Source organism: Hevea brasiliensis, chromosome 6 (genome assembly GCF_030052815.1).
Source record: "Hevea brasiliensis isolate MT/VB/25A 57/8 chromosome 6, ASM3005281v1, whole genome shotgun sequence".
NCBI classification, from domain to species: domain Eukaryota; kingdom Viridiplantae; phylum Streptophyta; class Magnoliopsida; order Malpighiales; family Euphorbiaceae; genus Hevea; species Hevea brasiliensis.
Genome location: NC_079498.1, coordinates 107,054,503 through 107,072,636, shown reverse-complemented (window position 1 = coordinate 107,072,636; position 18,134 = coordinate 107,054,503). Strand labels below are relative to the sequence as shown.

Here is an 18,134-nt window from a genome sequence, read left to right as displayed (position 1 = left end):
TTTTGGTGGGGGTTGGTAGGGTTATGGTGAAGCATGCTGGATTATAAGGAAAGGGCAATCCATTGTGAGTAGAAAATGATGAATGTCCAAGAATATAATCACACATGCATCATATATCCCGCATGCATTTATATGACATCAAGCATATCTATTATATAACAAAGCTAAGAATGCTTATTTGAAAAAGGTTGCATCAACAGTTCATTGCAAAGAAAATATGGATAAAGCACTCTACTTAAAAGATAGTTCAAATACTCCAAAAAATGTTCGAGTATGTAGTCATGAAAACATGTCTCCAAAAGAAGAAAAAACCAGGAACTGAACTTCTCAGAGGCAATACTCGAGAGACAATCATGAAAATAATGTAATGTAATGTGCTATGAACATTAATGTGCCATGAACATTCTTATGTTTGGCATAACCTACAGTACCAATTTTCCAGCCTTGCAAACACCAATCTCTCAGACAGCCATTGTCCTCAACTCATAGCATTTTCAAAACCATGTTACCTGTATCTGTCTCAATTAGATTAGATACTGATTTACATTTAACAAGGCAAAAGTGAGCCATGACTTCTTTCATAGGCATTGTATTAACAAGTTCCGACTTCCAACTTGCCAATGTTTCCGTGCCCAAGTTGAATGGCTTCATGAATACTTGCCTATGGCACATGAACACTTTTCACAGCACTAGATCACTAGATCAAACTCTAATAAGAGAAGGATAATTGGTGAAACAGGTCCCAACTCAACCATTAAGGATTGCTACAATCATTCGAAGTTGAAACCATGATGAAATAATCACCTACCTCACCTGAATGCTAACAAGTATTACCTTAAAGCGACAAAGGTAAAATAAGCAAATATATGAGATGGTGCTGTCTGTTTGTTAATCATACTCAGTAAGCATCCCACTTTAATCACCTCAAGCAAGACTATCTATGCAAACTTCGTATAGAATTTCACAAATTTTCAGGGGTAAAATTCTTTGGAGGAAATTCAGGTGGGAGAAGACTGGTTTTGCCAATCATCCAATATAATGAAACTATTAAAGACTATAGCACTCCATGTACTAGTTAACACTAACAAATTAAAGAAATTTGAAAACTAATCACCTTGCTTTCCAAATCAAGGGCTTTAGAGGCTAATCCTTCCAGCCACTGAACAATTCGGAGGCATGACTGTGCTGTATGATCATTCACAACGAACTGGCAAGCCTCTAAATGTGATGTTGATGGTGACTGACATGAGCCAATTAGACATAAATGAGAATAAACCCTTTGAATCATATAAAATGTCAAAGTGCATAACAATTTTAGAAAGGAAGAGATATTCTTTTTCAATAATAAATGGAAAAAGAGAAGAAAATACCACAATAAGCTCTTCAGGAGGTTCCTCTGTCACTGCAAGAAAAATGAAAAATCATCATTAATGAAACCAAAAGCTCAACTAGAAAAAATTTGGTAGAAACACAAACTTCGAGAGACAAAAACCGGGAGGGGAGTGATAAGTTTAAAATGAAAATAACAATACTCAACTCAACTCAACTCAACTAAGCCTTTATCCCAAAAAATTTGGGGTCGGCTATATGGATTCGCTTTTTCCACTCTGAACGATTTTGGGTTAAATCCTCAGAAATGTGTAATGCTTCTAAGTCATGCTGTACTACTCTCATCCAAGTCAATTTAGGTCTACCCCTTTTTTTCTTTCTATCCTCTAGCCTAATGTGCTCTACTTGTCTAACTGGAGCCTCCGTATGTCTACGCTTCACATGACCAAACCACCTCAATCTCCCTTCTCTCAACTTATCTTCAATTGGCACCACTCCTACCTTTTCTCTAATACTTTCATTACGGACTTTATCTAGTCTAGTATGACCACTCATCCACCTTAACATTCTCATCTCTGCAACTCTTATCTTAGATGCATACGACTCTTTCAGTGCCCAACACTCACTACCATATAGCATAGCCGGTCGTATGGTCAGACGGTAAAATTTTCCTTTTAATTTATTGGGAATCTTACGATCACATAAAACTCCCGTGGCACATCTCCACTTCAACCATCCGGCTTTAATCCTATGACTAACATCCTCCTCACATCCCCCATCTACTTGAAGGACTGAGCCTAGATATTTAAAGTGATTACTTTGGGACAGTGCCACTCCATTCAAACTAACTCCTTCCCTATCACCAGTTTGGCCTTCACTGAACTTGCAATGCATGTATTCTGTCTTCGTTCTACTTAACTTAAAACCCTTTGACTCTAGAGTACTTCTCCAAAGTTCTAGCTTCCTATTGACTCCTCGTGTCTCATCTATCAGAACAATATCATCCGCAAACATCATGCACCAAGGAATACTCTCTTGTATATGTTTCAGTTCATCTAAAACTAATGTAAAAAGGTAAGGGCTTATGGCTGATCCTTGGTGTAATCCAATTGAGATCGGAAAATCTCTTGTGTCCCCTCCCACTATGCGCACAATAGTAGTTGCTCCTTCATACATATCTTTCAATACTTGTATGTACCTAATAGATACCCTCTTTTGTTCTAACGCATTCCATAAGACCTCTCTTGGAACACTATCATAAGCCTTCTCCAAATCAATAAAAACCATGTGTAGATCTTTCTTCCCATCTCTATATTTCTCCATCAAGCTTCTAATGAGAAAGATCGCTTCCATAGTTGAACGACCAGGCATGAAACCAAATTGATTGAGAGAGATAGAAGTATCATGACGTAGTCGATGCTCCACAACTCTCTCCCACAACTTCATAGTATGGCTCATGAGTTTAATTCCCCTATAGTTTGAGCAACTCTGTATGTCTCCCTTATTTTTAAAAATAGGTACTAAAATACTCTTCCTCCATTCATCAGGCATTTTCTTTGAGTTTAGAATCTTATTAAATAATTTAGTTAACCATGCCACTCCCATATCTCCCAAATACTTCCACACTTCAATTGGTATTTCATCGGGTCCACAGGCTTTACCTACTTTCATTCTCTTAAGTGCTTCCTTTACTTCTAAAGATCTAATCCTTCTAGTATAATTTACATTCTTTTCTATTGTTCTATAATCTATATTCACGCTATTTCCATTTTGACTGTTATTAAAGAGATCATTAAAATGAAAATAACAATGGTGTAAAAAAATCAATCCACCATGATAAATAAATTTATAAGACATTCATACATTTGCATAATCAATACCAAATGCATGACGCATGAAATATCATATATACTCAATATCCAAATATACTAAATTTGCCCTTTGCGCGGGTGGGTGTGCCTGTGCACACAAACATGTCCAAGAATATGGATGAATATTTATGGGGATATGCACACTATCAAACAGCTCCTTAAGAACATAATACACCCAATTAAAGAAGAAATACTTGAAAAATTCATCTTAGATAAATTGCAGAAAGTAAAAATGGTAGAGTATCAAGATTGATTGCCTTTCCCATATAGGTACCAGAGAAGAGACCAGGTAGCTGCCTCATCAAGCAGAAGCTGGGCCTTCTGCCTCATCAATTTGTCCTCTACAACCCGATGCCGTATGTTGGGCCCATACCTAGGGAAACAATGCACAGCATTTGCAGTCATATAACCACTTAAGATGTTGATATTACACAATTTATGAATAAATTGACCAAGTTTTATGCATGAAAATTTCATCTACTATCCAAGAACCTTCAGAAAGATCAATCATAATTTACTCAACGTGGCTTATGATCTTCTATCCAAATACAGTCATTCAAAGCAAGAACTTGTGACATGAGACAGTCACAGTTCTAAATGCAGAATTCTCAGATCATGACAGGAAATCGAAGAATCACAATCTCCACATCCAAATCAAATATACTAGACAGCAGAATCAAATTCCTTCATATTTTATAAAACTCACTATCATAATAGAGTCTACTGCAACTAAAAAAATTCAGGCATATATTTAATGATAAAAACTTGTAAATATACTCATATTTGAGACACACCTAATAGACTCTGAAACATTCCTGCATGATTTCTCAAACCTTAAAATCAAATCAGGAATAGGCATCAATCCTGCAAAAAGAAATAACCATGGACATGAATAAGCGAATAATCATTAATGCTTCCTCAAGATTTGAGCAGGATAAGAATTAAACAATCAACAATGACAAAAGAAAATGTGTACAGAAGTTTTCTCAATCATAAATTTTTCAAGAATAAGGAATTCCCTCCTATGAGTGATTGACTCCTCCGCCAACCCTGATTGACCAAAAAATTGGAATTTACAAACTTAAGAAAGGAACTGAGTAAATATTTACTATAGGGCAGGAAAGTTTTTTATGCCTTCTTATGGTGCTATAATTCCGAAGCTTTTAGAGGAGTTTCCTTGGCTAATAAAATGGCAACATTTATACATCTATTTATTTCAATAAACTTTTAGCTTTCATTTGCACCTATACTCTTTTCAGCACTCAATTTCTCCTGCCTCTCAAGATGAGAAAAATAAATAATCAATAAATAGTTATCGTAAACCTCAAGCACCAAATTCTTAACATTATCTCCCTCAAGTAGAAAAGCCAGTTGCCATGGCAAACAGCCCTTAATTTTCTGGTAGAATTGACACATTAAACATTAACATTAGAATTTTGAAAAATCACAAAACTGTTTCAAAGTAAATCAAGTAAACTTGCACATTCTACAACTGCACAACTATAATACATATCAAAATTTTGGGTATAGCACTAAAATTAACAAACTGGTCATATATATGAAGTTTTGCACCATCATTTTGTCCTTTTATCTGCATAAACAATACAATTCACAATATCAAATGAATGAGAGAGAAAGAGAATCTCGTCTTGTCTTTGCCATGACTGCCCCCTCCCCCCCGACACCAAACCCCCGCCCCACAAAAAAAAGGGAGAAAAAAAAAACACGCCCACCCAAACTAAATCAGATAAAATAATAATCTAATTCCCATGCCTTCAGCATCACATAAGGTCTCATATATCAGCATGCTTTCCATAGCATATATTCTATTCCAGAAACTATGTTGTTGATTGTCTAGTGTGGAATTGAAATCATTTTTCTTTTTAACATCTGAATTGAGAGGCCTATGGTCCATTCTCTAAATCATTCTATAAGTGAATAATAAGAGTAGAACTTCCTGGATGAGCTCCTTATCATGAACCAAGCAAATTGATCACTCTGTTACCAGTTCTAATCTGTCCATAATCATTTTCAATTTTAGATTAATACTATGAATTACCAACAGTTACAGCAACCAATGTGGTTTCTTCATCTGTCTGACATTTTGCAAGTTTAAGACTAAAGATATGATTACACAATTTATTTCAAGCACCTTGGATAGAAGAATCAAGAAGAGATGCAAATAGACCAAAAATTGTCTCTCCGGTATCCGTCAATGACTCATCCTCAATCTTGCAAGCTTTAAGTGATTCACTTCCTAGCCATCGTATTGAATCAACACCAAGATCAACCTCTGAGATGTCGTGACTATCCATGGACAATCTCCTCTTAAAAGCAGAATGAGTCCTTGCGGGTGTACCTTCAAAGTGATCAGTGTCGACACTATCAGCCTCTTGTTTGATATTCTCAAGAAGAAGAGCAGCATTTGTCGGGCTGTGGATACTCTGCCCCTCATACAATAGCCTGGATTCCTTAAACTTGGACACTGAAGTGTCTTGATGCGGTGATACACTTGAAGTTGAGTGCCTTTTCCTGCACATAATCCATGTGTTGGGTGCCAATATATGCAAGGAGGGAATATTGCATGACAATTAAAAAGACTTTCTAGAACAATGTCAAAAGAGAGAGAAAAAAAATAAATATAAAGAAAAGAAGCAAGTAATATTTAACCAAGCGCAACATACACAAAATGGAAAATACAACAAGTAAAATTGCAGAATGGAAAATTATACAATTGCAGCACTCTGAGGTTTCTATAAGTTCCTCTGTATCTGACTTAATTATTTTCCCATTATATGTATAGCTAACCTATAATTAAGGCCCCAACTTTCTTTTCAACTAAAATTCCAAAAATGATAATCATCAATCTGCTTCATTTTCTTAATCCTTCACGTTTCGTTGGTATTCATGAGATTTCAATTCAACTAAATGCTGAATTTGAGAAGACAATCAATCATTATTCAGGAAATTTGTCATCGTTTTTTTTTTTTCAGAAAAAAGAAAACTCAAAATAAGCTGTCCATAAGTTAAACAACGAGTATATCAAACCCTAGCAATCACCCAAAAATGAAAAGCAATTTCGTTTCTTTCCCCAAAGTCACCACCAGCACAGAATCCTATATAACAGATACATATTGAAGAGCAAAAGGAAGACGAAATGGAGAGAATAGGAATTATACCCGTAACGGCGAAACTGTTCTCTGGAAGTGAGATCTTCGGGATCGAAGTAGCTAGGAGAAGCCTCCATTTCAACGTCCACTTTGTACCCCCAAAAGATACCACTGGTGCGCTCCCAAATTACAGTCCTGAGGAAAAACCCTAAAATTTCAGTAATCAGTTGGGTGGAGCTACAACCCCTTGCTCTAGATGCTTGAGCGCGGGAATGTGCATGGAAAAAGGGTTTTGAAGTCGCTAAAACCCTACAGACTAGTGAGCGTCACACATGGAATGGAACTCAATTTTGAGCCAGAAACAGAAACCAGCAACGCAGCCAGCCAACTCGGGTTTATATGAAACGCATCGTTTTTGTGACATATAACCTGATTTTATTTAATTTTTTTTCTAATATATTTTTAAAATTTTAATAACTTTGTAGATTTCACATAATCTGATTTTTTATATTTATTTATTTTAATATTAATTAATTTTAGGTGAGAAATGAAGGTAATTATCTCCAGTCATATGTTGACTCAAAACGGTGTGTTCTGAGACACAGAAGAGCATCTTATCCCCGTTCTGACAGAAATCACCATATGTATAAAGGGCAGCCCACTGGAGCAACACCTACAGTTTTATCTTCTTCAAACCAAATGGCGGTAGTAATCCGTAGCGCTTGCTTCCTTGCCGGTCCATATTGTGTCACTTCTCCACCGTCCGATCTCGTCATCTCCGGCAATCTTCATCTTCCCGGTCTTTGCTTCCTCGCCTTACACGATTCCTTCCCTCATTTCACCACTTATTTTTGTCATTTTCGTTTAATATTCACCCTTGTATACTTTACTTGATTTTTCAATTTCTGTTTCTTTATTAGTTTGTTCCTTGATGCTTGAATTGTGGAATGTGGACGTTAATTTTGACTATTTTTTCAGTTTCAGTAGCATTTGCTTTTCTTGTCTTAAACCTATGGAAGGAATAGGAAAGGAAATTTGTTGAAATTGTACAATTTTGATAAAATTTGGGTTTAAAGTTTTAAGATTTTTGTAAATTTAACAGATGGGTTGGTAGGTCATCTCTTGGTGATCAATTAGTTGCTGGTCATTGCATGATTGTTAGAATGCCTTTGGATAGGAAATGAAAAAGGTAGTATAAGTATTCATGCATGATGAATCTGAAGTGAAATTTTAATTATGCTGAATCAGGGAAATTGGATTCACTTTTGTTTAAAGTGGAAAGGTTTGCAACATCATTTGGAGATGCCTCCAGTGTACCATCTCCTTTTCGCCACAAGTTAGCAAAGACCGAAGGTGTACATCTGAGGCCTGCAGTGCAAGGAGAAGTCATTCAAATATCAGGTATGATGGTGAGTCCTCTGTTATCTTTTCTTTTATTTATTTGTGATTATTGCAACTAGTTTGTTGTTGCTTTATAAAAACGTTAACATTATGTTTGCAAAAACTTGTAGGGAGGAAAATAAATAATATTTTTTGACTTCTTGTTTGGATGAGAGGAAAATAAATGAAATAGAAATGAAAATAAAGTTATTTTTCCTTGTTTGGAAAGGGTTTAAAATAAAGAGAGGAAAGAAAGTTATAATGAATTTATAATTTTATCCTGTGTTCTTAAAAAGAACTTAAATAAAACGGATAATTTTGTAATTTTCTTATGAAAAAGCAACTTTCCTTCACACTTGTTTTTATTTTCTCTTCAAATTGGAGAGAAAATAACATGGGGGAAAAACACTTATTTTCTTTCCTATTTTTATTTTCTCCTCTTTTCAAAACAAGAAAACGTGTTTATTCTTCCTTGTTTCTTTAAGTTATTTTCCTTTGCTTTATTTTCCACTGAGGGTGTGCATGGTTCTTTGGGGTCCTGAACCATAATAAGCCGATCAGAATCGTAATTATACCATACCGAACTTATTTTAATGCTTTGGTTTGATTCTGATTCTTCGCTAAGAACTAAACTGGAATCGAACCGAGAATCAATTTTATGCATATATTTTTTTTTATGATTTTTTATGGTAGTATTGTATACTTTCAATATAATTATATATTTACATGCAATTAAAATTGTAATAGATACAATTATTGATGTACAACCCAATATTATCTTTTATTTCTCTGCATTATTTAATAATTAAATGCTTAATTCATAATTATTTTTTATCTTATGGTTAAAGTTTATATAATTAATCAATAGTTAAAAGGTATATTATATGATATACTTATACTATTATATTATATAATATGTAGAATCTTAAATTATATATGTACCTTATAGTTAAATATTAAATAATTTAGAAATAGTTGGAAGATATATTATATAATATATTATGTATTAATAACCTACTTCAAAACTTAAATGATAATTAAAGTATAACTTTTTTATGGAGATAAATTGTTTCAAGAATTAAAAACCGAACTGGAACCATACAAAGCCAAACTGAAACCGAAACAACGAAGGTGCCGATTCCTAGGCAGACCTCGAACCGAAACTAGAATTGTAAACCCCTATTTTCCACACATCCAACCAAAGGGTAAGGTTCAGGACTGAGAGAACATTGTTTTGTGCTATTTGGCACCTGACCACTGTAGTATAGCATTTACGGGCAATTCCAATAAAGCACCATGCTGTTTTCCCTAGTTAAACTACCATTCCAGAAGGCGAAAAGAGGAGTGGGTTTAGATACATTGTGTTTCCCAACCTTTATATCATTGCTTCAAACGCAATGAGATTGCTGATAATGTAAGCAGGGAAGATGATAAAATCCATAAAAATATTTGGAATTCTAGAAAAATATTCTTGCTCTATGTTGCCTTTGTATGTCTGAATTTCTTTCCATTAAGATGGATTAGGTCTCCCATAGCAGTAACTAGTGTTACGACAACAATACACCATTCTCTTTGCAGGGTGATTTAAAATTGAGATCCTCGGCAATGGCATTTTTTGTTAATGCCTTGATGTGGACTACCCCTTTTGAAGCTTTAGCTGAAACATGTGAGGCTGACAATTCTTTCTTCAACATGCCTTTGCTACTATTTGTGGCTCTCATAGGAGCTACTGTTGGAGGTATGGTGCCTTTTATGTGAGAGGAAGTTCTATATCTTCAATTTCAAGAAGTGAGGGTTTGCACCAATGAAAATATACAGGAGATGAGTGTGGGAGCCTCTCATGTCTTCCCATGCTTGTTCTCTGTTTTATTGATGGTTCTTACTCGCTCACTTTGAAAATGATTACTTAAAGCTGTGTGATATACATTGTTCTTGCTGTAATAATTCATTTCCTGTACAACAGGATTGCTTGCACGACAGAGGAGAGGGGAGTTGGAACGGCTGAATGAACAATTGCGCCAAATCAATGCAGCTCTAAGGAGGCAGGCTAAAATTGAGTCCTACGCCCCCAGCTTGAGTTATGCTCCTATTGGTAGTAGAATTGCAGAGAATGAAGTGATTGTTGATCCAAGAAAGCAGGAATTGATTTCTCGGTTAAAAACTGGAAAGAATTTTTTGAGGAATCAAGATCCAGAGAAGGCATTTGTAGAGTTTAAGACAGCTCTTGAGCTTGCTCAGAGTCTAAAGGATTCAATAGAGGAGAAGAAGGCTGCAAGAGGTTTAGGTGTGTCTAACTCCTTTGCCATATGATATATTCTTATAAACAATCAAGCAACAAATAAAAAGTTATTGTCCCATTTCATGAAAGTGCTTTGGATCTTGTTGACCCAAGCTTTTAATAATAAGTCCTTAGATGGCCTCTTGTTGAGATGAATCTTTTTCAAACTATTAGCTACTTACAGTTTTTCTCATCTTCATTTCTGTTTGAGCTTGCAAATAAAAGTTAATGTCTTCACGTCCTTGATCATTTTTATCTGCAATCACATTTTTACAGCTAATCTTAATCTGCTTTGTCAGGGGCCTCACTGCAAAGGCAGGGAAAGTATCGTGAAGCCATTAAATATCACTCATTGGTTCTTGCGATCTCTGAACGAGAAGGAGAGAACTCTGGGAACACAGAGGCTTACGGGGCAATAGCAGATTGTTATACTGAACTTGGAGACCTTGAGCGTGCTGGCAAATTCTATGACAAGTACATTGCAAGGTTGGAAACAGACTGAGGGGTTTACACGTCCTGATCATTTTATCTTTATCAGTAGGGTAGATCATCATAGAGGCTCTGCATGCAGATGAGTTAGTTCTTTCTTTTTTTTTTTCATCACAAGTTTGTAACCAAGTTAACCACCCAATGCAGAATGACACCTCTAGTTAATTTATTTGGTATTATTAATTTGTTTTTCATCGGTCACTGTTTAATCTGCTATAATAGATTTAGCAACCACTTGCTCATATATATTGCTTTGTACAATTTCATGGCCAACTATGAATGGGCATTGGCAAAACTTCAATTAGAAAACCATTTAAATTTATTGAATAGATAGCATCTTAGAGTCTGTTTAGATATGGTAAGGAAAGAATAAGTAATAGGAGGATAAGAAAGGGAATAGAAAGATAAGAAAGGATGAGGAAGGAAAATAGTAAGGAGAGTTGTAATATGTTTGAAAATAAGTGAATTAATAGAAAGATAAAGAGATTTGATGTATATTCTTTATGTTTGGAGAGATATGAAAGAGGGGTAAATTTAAGAGATATAAAAATAAAAATATTCACAACTAATCTTTTTCCCTTCTTATCACTCTTACCACAAATTTAAGATGTAAAAAAAAATTGAGATTTAAAAAATAAAAGAAAAAAATTTAAAATTTGAAGTGAAAGAATAGATAAGACTTTTTCTTACTTATCCTTACCCTTCATTAATTCAACTCTGGTAAAATAATTACTTATCATTCCTTATCATTATTTACTCCTTCACCCTCATCCAAACAGGCCTTTAAGAACTTAGTTAGGTTAGCCGGAAAACTTACAGGCCCCCATAGGACATCGGGAAAATTCTATAATGTTAAACCCACATTATTGTTAGTGAGGGTGTATGATGCATGTATACTGTGTATACTGACTAATCCCCCACAGCATTGCCCGCGGGCACAAAGGTAACTGCCTGCGTTACATGTTATTGCTCTAGTTTGTAGACATCGTAACAGGAAAAAAGAACAAAAGCTGGTAAGCTGAACATTCCACACCTCAACCATCACATAATGTGAAACAACTCTTAATAAAATGCTCATACAACAAAGAAATATCAAGACAGTCAAAGCTATTAAAGCAAACTAGTGTCCATGCTAGACAGCTCATTCCCTCACCACAATCACTCAACCCTACTTGGTAGATGATACTCATCCCCACATGGTCGAAAATAAAAAGAAGAAAATACATAATATGTATACATCCATACAAATGGCAAGCATATGATATAAATATGCAGATAACCCCACTGCAGGATGAAGAGAACATAAAAAAGATTTCCTAATCGTTTAAGACTTGAATAACACCTGCAAAGGCAGTAAGAAAGGTATGGCGCTAACTTATATCATTACTGGTAGTACATAAGTTGCTGGGCAGCAGCAACATTCTGAAACCCACCATCGTATATTGCCTGGCTTGCTCCAGCTGCACCCATTCCCATTGCAGCTTGTTTAAGAGGATGCTGCCCTTGAGGATGCATTAAGGCATGGACACCACCCATCTTGCCCATTGCTAGTTGCCGCTCATATGTCAAAAGGTCAGCAGCTGAGAGGCCTGGCAAAGGTGCAGCTGCAGGTGGGGGCAGTGGGTTAGAATTTGTCCCTGGTGGAGTAGGCTTGCTACCCCAAGAGCACTACAAGCACAAGAAAAACATTTGAAAATAAGTTTCCAACTACAATGGAAAAAGGTCTCCTTCAAGTTTTCTATCACATGAAAATACATCTCTTTCCAGCACATCAAAATTATACCTATAGATATAAAGGTAAAAATCACAATTAGGCATACCTTTACTTGTTTGCCACAAAGAATCGACTGGGTGTTTCCCATCTGAATAGCTAAAGCTGCCTCAGCATGAGTACTGTATCTCACAAATCCAAATCCTTTATCCCTCTGGACTCTGACCTCCTCAATAACTCCAGCACCAAGAGAATGGAAGTGGCGGTGGAGATCAAGCTGGGTAACCTGCCAAACAGAACATAAATTCTTAGAAATTGTAAGCCAGATTTTCTAAGATACCACAAAAGCCGTATTTTCTAAGATGTCACAAAGTTTTGCTGGCTTCTATACATTAAATGAAGCAAAACACATTTTCCTTTTATGAGAACTCATTAAAACACAATCACACATACATACATGCCAACACAATGCATAAGCATCAAACCAAAGGATAGGTAGAAAAATTTCTTACATCTGGAGCCAGATTTCCCACGTAAACAGTTGTATACTGAGGATTGTTTTCTGGGGCCTCATTATTAGCTGTCTCTTTACCCTCTTCTGCACATATCAAGGGAAAAAATTTGTTAGTTGAACTTTCATATTTGTTTGCCTTTGTGGCAGGAAAATTACATATATCAAGCCCTACATAAACAATAGGACAATAAAAAAATGAAAACAAATTATTGTCGCTAGTAAAGCATCAGGCATTGATCCACAAGATACTAGAAATCACCATATTCCAGAACAGAATAATGATGATCCGCACACATCTCAGAAGATAAAACCCTAGAATGCTAAAAACATATACCATTAATTCTCATCATAAGATCCAGACCAACTAACCTGAGGCACCATTTGTTAGTTCCACCACACTTTTAGCATCAGAGCTTTGTTTGTCATCATTGGCACCAGCACCTTTCGTGGCCCAGTTACAACGAATCTGTCTGCTCCCAAGCCACTTCCCTAGAAATGAGACAGACAAGCAAACATTATTGCCATGCATATGGGTGCAAGCAAAATTATTAGCCTTCTTCAAACACAGAGACAGAGTTGAGACTGGGTTAAAACTAGTATATGTATATGCTAATATTGCTAGTATTGCAACAACAACAGCTAAATCTTAATCCCAAATTAATTAGGATTGGCTACATGGATCTTTTTTTGCCATTCAGCTCTGTTCTGTTTGAAACCAATCCTGCATTAATATTGCTAGTATTACAATTTTAATTTTCCTTATTACCATTACCAGCTGAGGAGATATTTATTCATACATGACTTTGCAAGTAATTTGATAGCAAGTAAATAACAAGGTAAACTGAAGATAGCACATTGCATCTTTCCAATTCGAGAAAGTGATTAGGTTGAGCAGTATTTACTAAGTTAACAATGTGATTAAGTAGAAAAAGAATTCCCTCATTAGACTTCTTTGGATGATCATTACAGCACATGAATTTTAATACTAGAGTACTAATCCTCAAGCTCAAACTATTAAACAAATTTCATTAGTTCCCATCATCCATACCTGTTAAGTCATTTATCGCACTTTGGGCTTCCTGAATAGAAATTACAATTGTTAGTGTCATGATAAGGCCTAATTTAATATAGAGAAGAAACACTCATTATGAAAACACCACCTGTTGATTCCGGAAAGAGACAAACCCAAAACCTCTTGAACGCCCAGTCTTCTGATCCCACATAACCCTTGCATCTCTGGAACCAGCACAAAGTCAGGGATGGTCCTCCACTTTGAACACCAATTAGAATCATATAATATTTTTTTCAGAACTTCATAAATTCAAAATGCTAAATTAGCCCATCAAGCACACAAATATCGAAGGGAGGGAAAAGACTTACGAACAACTGGCATAAACTGAAAAGCAGGCAAAAAGGGTTGCATCAGTAACCTCAGGACTAAGATCTCCAACAAAAATGTTGTAATGACCTGTACATCATAAACAAGTACAAGATTATAAACAACCAAAATTACATATATTGATTAAGTATGAAAATTTCAAAGTCAACCAAGAACCAACCTGATGTATCTTCCCGCTGACTACTAGCATATGCCCAATTAACTTTGATAGGCTGCCCAAATCTGCAAATCACAAAATAACAAATAAGGATAAAATAAAGTAACAGCAGACCAGTAGTAGTAGAGCAAACCAACAGAAAATTGAGAGCTAGCTACATACAGATGCCTTCCATTAAGAGATAATATAGCAAGAGCAGCTGATCTGCGATCAAAGTAGTGGACAAATCCATAGGATGACTGCATAAACAGATACAAAGGAGATGTCAAAAACATTGCAAAGAGCTGGATTGTAAAAATGGCAAATTAAATCTTTCATATCAATGCATAACAATTAAGGAGGAGAGTATATAAAAGGTCAACCATATTTAGGCAATTGAAGCCATACCTTTTCCTTTCTAATAAGCTTACAGCCTTCAACAGGACCAGTACTTGCAAAAACTTCTTGGAGAAGTGGTTCAGTTACCTGTGTATGGATATTTCCCACATAGCTGCATTTTTTCAAAAATAAAGAAACTAGAAGTTTTTAAAAAAAAGAAAAAAAAGAAAATAAATGAAATTATAAGTGACCTTTGTCAATTATCAAAAACAAGAGAAAACACACAAGTAGCTATCACATTTTCATGTAGTTTGAGGTATTGTTGAAAAACAAGTACAGGTAGAGAGTATTAACTACTAACACTACACAATGGCAACCATTACAAACAACCAAGTTGGTGAAGAAAAGCACCACTGCTTCATAGATAAGAAAAGTAGAAGCGACATAAGCAGTTGTATAAGCATGTGGATGAGATGGTAAGAATACAAAGAAACAAAAAGAAACAAAATTTTAAAAAAATAAAAAGGAAAAGGAAAAATTTCAGGCAAACACTCACACACTGCGGCAAGTGCTTGGATCAAAACCAGGAGGCAGATTTCCACTGGGAATTGGCTCAATCTGCAAAATAAAAATGTAAAAACGAAAAGAAAATAAAAAAATGAATTAAATACAAGAAAAATCCCCTCCTTAATCTACCCAAATCTGAAGCATTTTAACCCAAAAGAAAAGTTCATGAGGTATTATGACTACATTGCAAACATTAAAAAAAAAAAAAAAAGAAAAGAAAAGACAAGAAAAGAAATCCCACAGATCCACAGAAAATTATGCATGTTAATCAAACCTAAAAGAATAAGACAACACGGTTCTCTTAACAAATCCAAATTATGGCCTGAGTGACTCATAACTAGATAGAAAACATACAAACAAAATCAATATTTAAGTCGTCATCAATTATACTCCACTATCCCCTTTTTTTTACTGGTATACTGTTAAATTCATTGGTCAAGTTAAGAGCACAAAATTCAAAAAGAAACTCCCATTGATTTCCTAGATGGAACTCAAAGCTTCAGATCTTTAACCCAACACAAATTAATCACAGTTTCTTGTGCTTTTCTTAAAGAAGTTCCAGAAGGCAAAGCTAAAAATCCAACTTTTTTAGTTGTTTACAGCATATAACATTAGAATGAAAATTGTGACATTCTCTTTAAGTTTATTAAAACGACAAAACAAGGGTTAGTTTGATTTCATCATGTTAATGGTGACAGAAACTATACACTTCCCATGTTATCAGACAGCCTACAAAGAATATTGCATGTTGCAAGTACCATGGATGTAAAGAAAAAAGGAGCCAAGATTTGGATTTTTTTTGAGAGGAACATGAAAAACTAGTGATATTCAAACTGATTGTGCAACTCAAATAATGTTGAAGTATTCAAGCCTAATTAATAAACATGGCTCAATGTAATAATGGAGTCTACACCAGCCATTATTTCATTTTGACTTGGACTGAACTTGCTTGAAAGTATTTTGACAAGCCTGGAAAGACAAAGGACACCACAACAACGTCTAACAAATTGAGCCAAAATAACTAAAATTTAGTGACGATCAAGAAGCAAATCAAAGACTAGTAGAGTACTAATTTAAGTAATCTAGGAAAAAAGCAAAAATTTGATCTTCATCAAACAACAAAGTCCTATCATTTCTGCATATCTACAGGAATATAAAAGAAGTGAACTAAATTAAAACCAATTTAGCAGCTCAACAATGTCACCATATAGCAAAGCCCAACTAGCACATAGCATAACACAGCAAGGTTAACTTCCCATTCATTTGCAACAATACCCCCATACAAAGAGAGAGAGAGAGATGGGTAAGAGGGGGGGGGGGGGGTGTTTAGAAAAAAAAAAGTAAATAACTATACCAAATTTAAAACCCTAACATTACAATGAAGACAGCAATAACATCCATAAACCGAGGAATTCAAAAACGTAAATGGTACAGAAATCACAAACAATCAAACCTCTTAGCTACCAAAACCTAACCCTATCTCGAACAACCCAATCAAACAAAGAGAAAAAAAAACCTCGAAAACAATCAAAATCAAGTAACAAAATATTCAAAGACAGAAACGCAATCCTATAGATGATTCGAGAAGCAGAGAAATTGCGGAATACAAAAGAGATAGAAATAACCTGAGGAGGAGCGAGAAGGCCAGGGTGGTAGAGAGACTGTTGTTGAAGAAGAGCTTGTTGCATCAGAGCTTGTTGCTGCTGTTTAAGCCTCTGGTGCTGCATTTTTTTGTGTTGTAGAAAGGGAAATCTGTGTGTTTGTTTCCCGAGAAAAGTTGGTGCTTTCCTTTCTCTCTTCTTTTATTTTTTAGGGTTCGAAGTAAATGGGGCCTCAAAGGGAGAAAAAAGCGAAAATGAAAGAACGAGACGGGTAGAGACGCCCCTCTGAAGGAGTGAGAGAGAGAGAGAGAGAGAAACGAGCGCCTCCAAGTTAAGTATTTATACTTGGATTTTATTTCTCCAATGAGAGGATGATAACCTCACAGTTCTTCTTCGAAAGTTTAATGAAGCATCCAATAAAATGTAAAGAGCTGTCACTGACGCAGATTGCTTGCCATTGTGCTCGCATGGGTAAAAAAGCAGTAGCTTCGTGGCGAGATGTTATTGGGTGATGGAGGGCGCTAAGTTTAATTATTTTGTTTTTTGGGGAATAATTAAAAATTATATAGCATTGTGGCAAGTCTCAATTGAAGGACTAACTTTTAAAATAAAGTATTTAAAGGATTTTCACAATTTTTCATTAATTTTTATATAACATTATTTAAGCCTCAATATATAACATTTTAAATGTTAAAACTCTAATAGAAATTGATATTAGTTATTTTTAAAAATTTTGGTTTTTTTTATCAACATAAAATAAAATCATTTTTTACAATTTTATGTGAAAGTGTTACTTTTAAAATTGCTTAAAAAGTCATTTTTAAAATATGAAAATTAATCTAAAATCATTGAAATCTCATTTTATTAGATTTTTTTTTTGTCGAAGATAAATATACACATATTCGAATTGAGTAGAAAGTATATTATTTTATTAAAATATACTAATTTTTATAAGCTTACACTGATAAACAAACTCACTTTAAATTTTTCCCCACAAACACACGTGTACATTCAAGTAACAGAAAACACAAACATATTGTACAAATTTTGGCACCACCAAACGCATAACTTAGAGAGCAGGCCTTTTTGCCCTTTTTTTTTTAACTTTCTTGTAAAGTGCTTATGTGCCTTCTTTGAATTTGTGAAAGTTGAGAGTAGGGATGAGGAAATTTTTTCTTTTAAAAAAAATTATTAAAAAAAAGGGCTAATCCAACCTATCATCAGTATAATTATAATGAATTAATGTAATTCTTGGATCCCCTGGGCCTAATTTGGGCTAGGCTATAGCAATCCAGGATTAATTGTGACACTGTCCCAGGCATTATCATTAGAGAGCAACATAACCCATTTTTGGGTTTGGCGTTCTCAAATCAACCAAGCAGGAGTCACTCACAGAATTTTTTTTTTTTT

The 18,134-nt window shown here is 35.0% G+C and overlaps 3 protein-coding genes across 5 annotated transcripts in view; 1 reads left to right on the top strand and 2 right to left on the bottom strand.

Annotated features, from left to right (window-relative positions):
• LOC110664751 (nuclear pore complex protein NUP107) overlaps nt 1-6,691 on the bottom strand; it is a 37,850-nt gene extending 31,159 nt beyond the window's left edge. Inside the window, exons 1-6 of the mRNA XM_021824592.2 lie at nt 6,380-6,691; nt 5,353-5,732; nt 3,995-4,064; nt 3,458-3,573; nt 1,371-1,402; nt 1,115-1,240 (exon numbers count right to left, since the gene is read on the bottom strand). Of these exons, the coding sequence (XP_021680284.2) occupies nt 1,115-1,240; nt 1,371-1,402; nt 3,458-3,573; nt 3,995-4,064; nt 5,353-5,732; nt 6,380-6,447 (792 nt within the window). The 5' untranslated portion in view covers nt 6,448-6,691. The remainder of the gene's footprint in view (nt 1-1,114; nt 1,241-1,370; nt 1,403-3,457; nt 3,574-3,994; nt 4,065-5,352; nt 5,733-6,379) is intronic.
• Nucleotides 6,692-6,950: 259 nt separating this feature from the next.
• LOC110664734 (protein FLUORESCENT IN BLUE LIGHT, chloroplastic) lies at nt 6,951-10,701 on the top strand. 2 transcript variants are annotated; one of them, XM_058149137.1, is made up of 5 exons: nt 6,951-7,109; nt 7,559-7,719; nt 9,269-9,428; nt 9,654-9,974; nt 10,268-10,701. In XM_058149137.1, the coding sequence occupies exons 1-5, from the start codon at nt 6,953-6,955 to the stop codon at nt 10,468-10,470; spliced, it is 1,002 nt and encodes a 333-aa protein (XP_058005120.1). In that variant the 5' UTR covers nt 6,951-6,952; the 3' UTR covers nt 10,471-10,701. The 2 variants fall into 2 exon arrangements, with proteins under 2 accessions (XP_058005120.1, XP_058005121.1); XM_058149138.1 differs by lacking the exon at nt 9,269-9,428 and having other exon boundaries at nt 7,559-7,711.
• Nucleotides 10,702-11,503: 802 nt separating this feature from the next.
• On the bottom strand, nt 11,504-17,050 carry LOC110664722 (oligouridylate-binding protein 1B). Of its 2 annotated transcripts, none has more exons than XM_021824556.2 (12): nt 16,749-17,050; nt 15,113-15,174; nt 14,626-14,728; nt 14,401-14,477; nt 14,242-14,303; nt 14,063-14,150; nt 13,843-13,918; nt 13,731-13,761; nt 13,052-13,171; nt 12,681-12,766; nt 12,278-12,454; nt 11,504-12,061 (listed from the first exon to the last, which is right to left on the bottom strand). In XM_021824556.2, exons 1-12 carry the CDS (start codon nt 16,848-16,850, stop codon nt 12,023-12,025), a joined length of 1,023 nt encoding a protein of 340 aa, XP_021680248.2. In that variant the 5' UTR covers nt 16,851-17,050; the 3' UTR covers nt 11,504-12,022. The 2 variants fall into 2 exon arrangements, with proteins under 2 accessions (XP_021680248.2, XP_021680238.2); XM_021824546.2 differs by having other exon boundaries at nt 11,504-12,125; nt 16,749-17,049.
• Nucleotides 17,051-18,134: the final 1,084 nt, after the last annotated feature.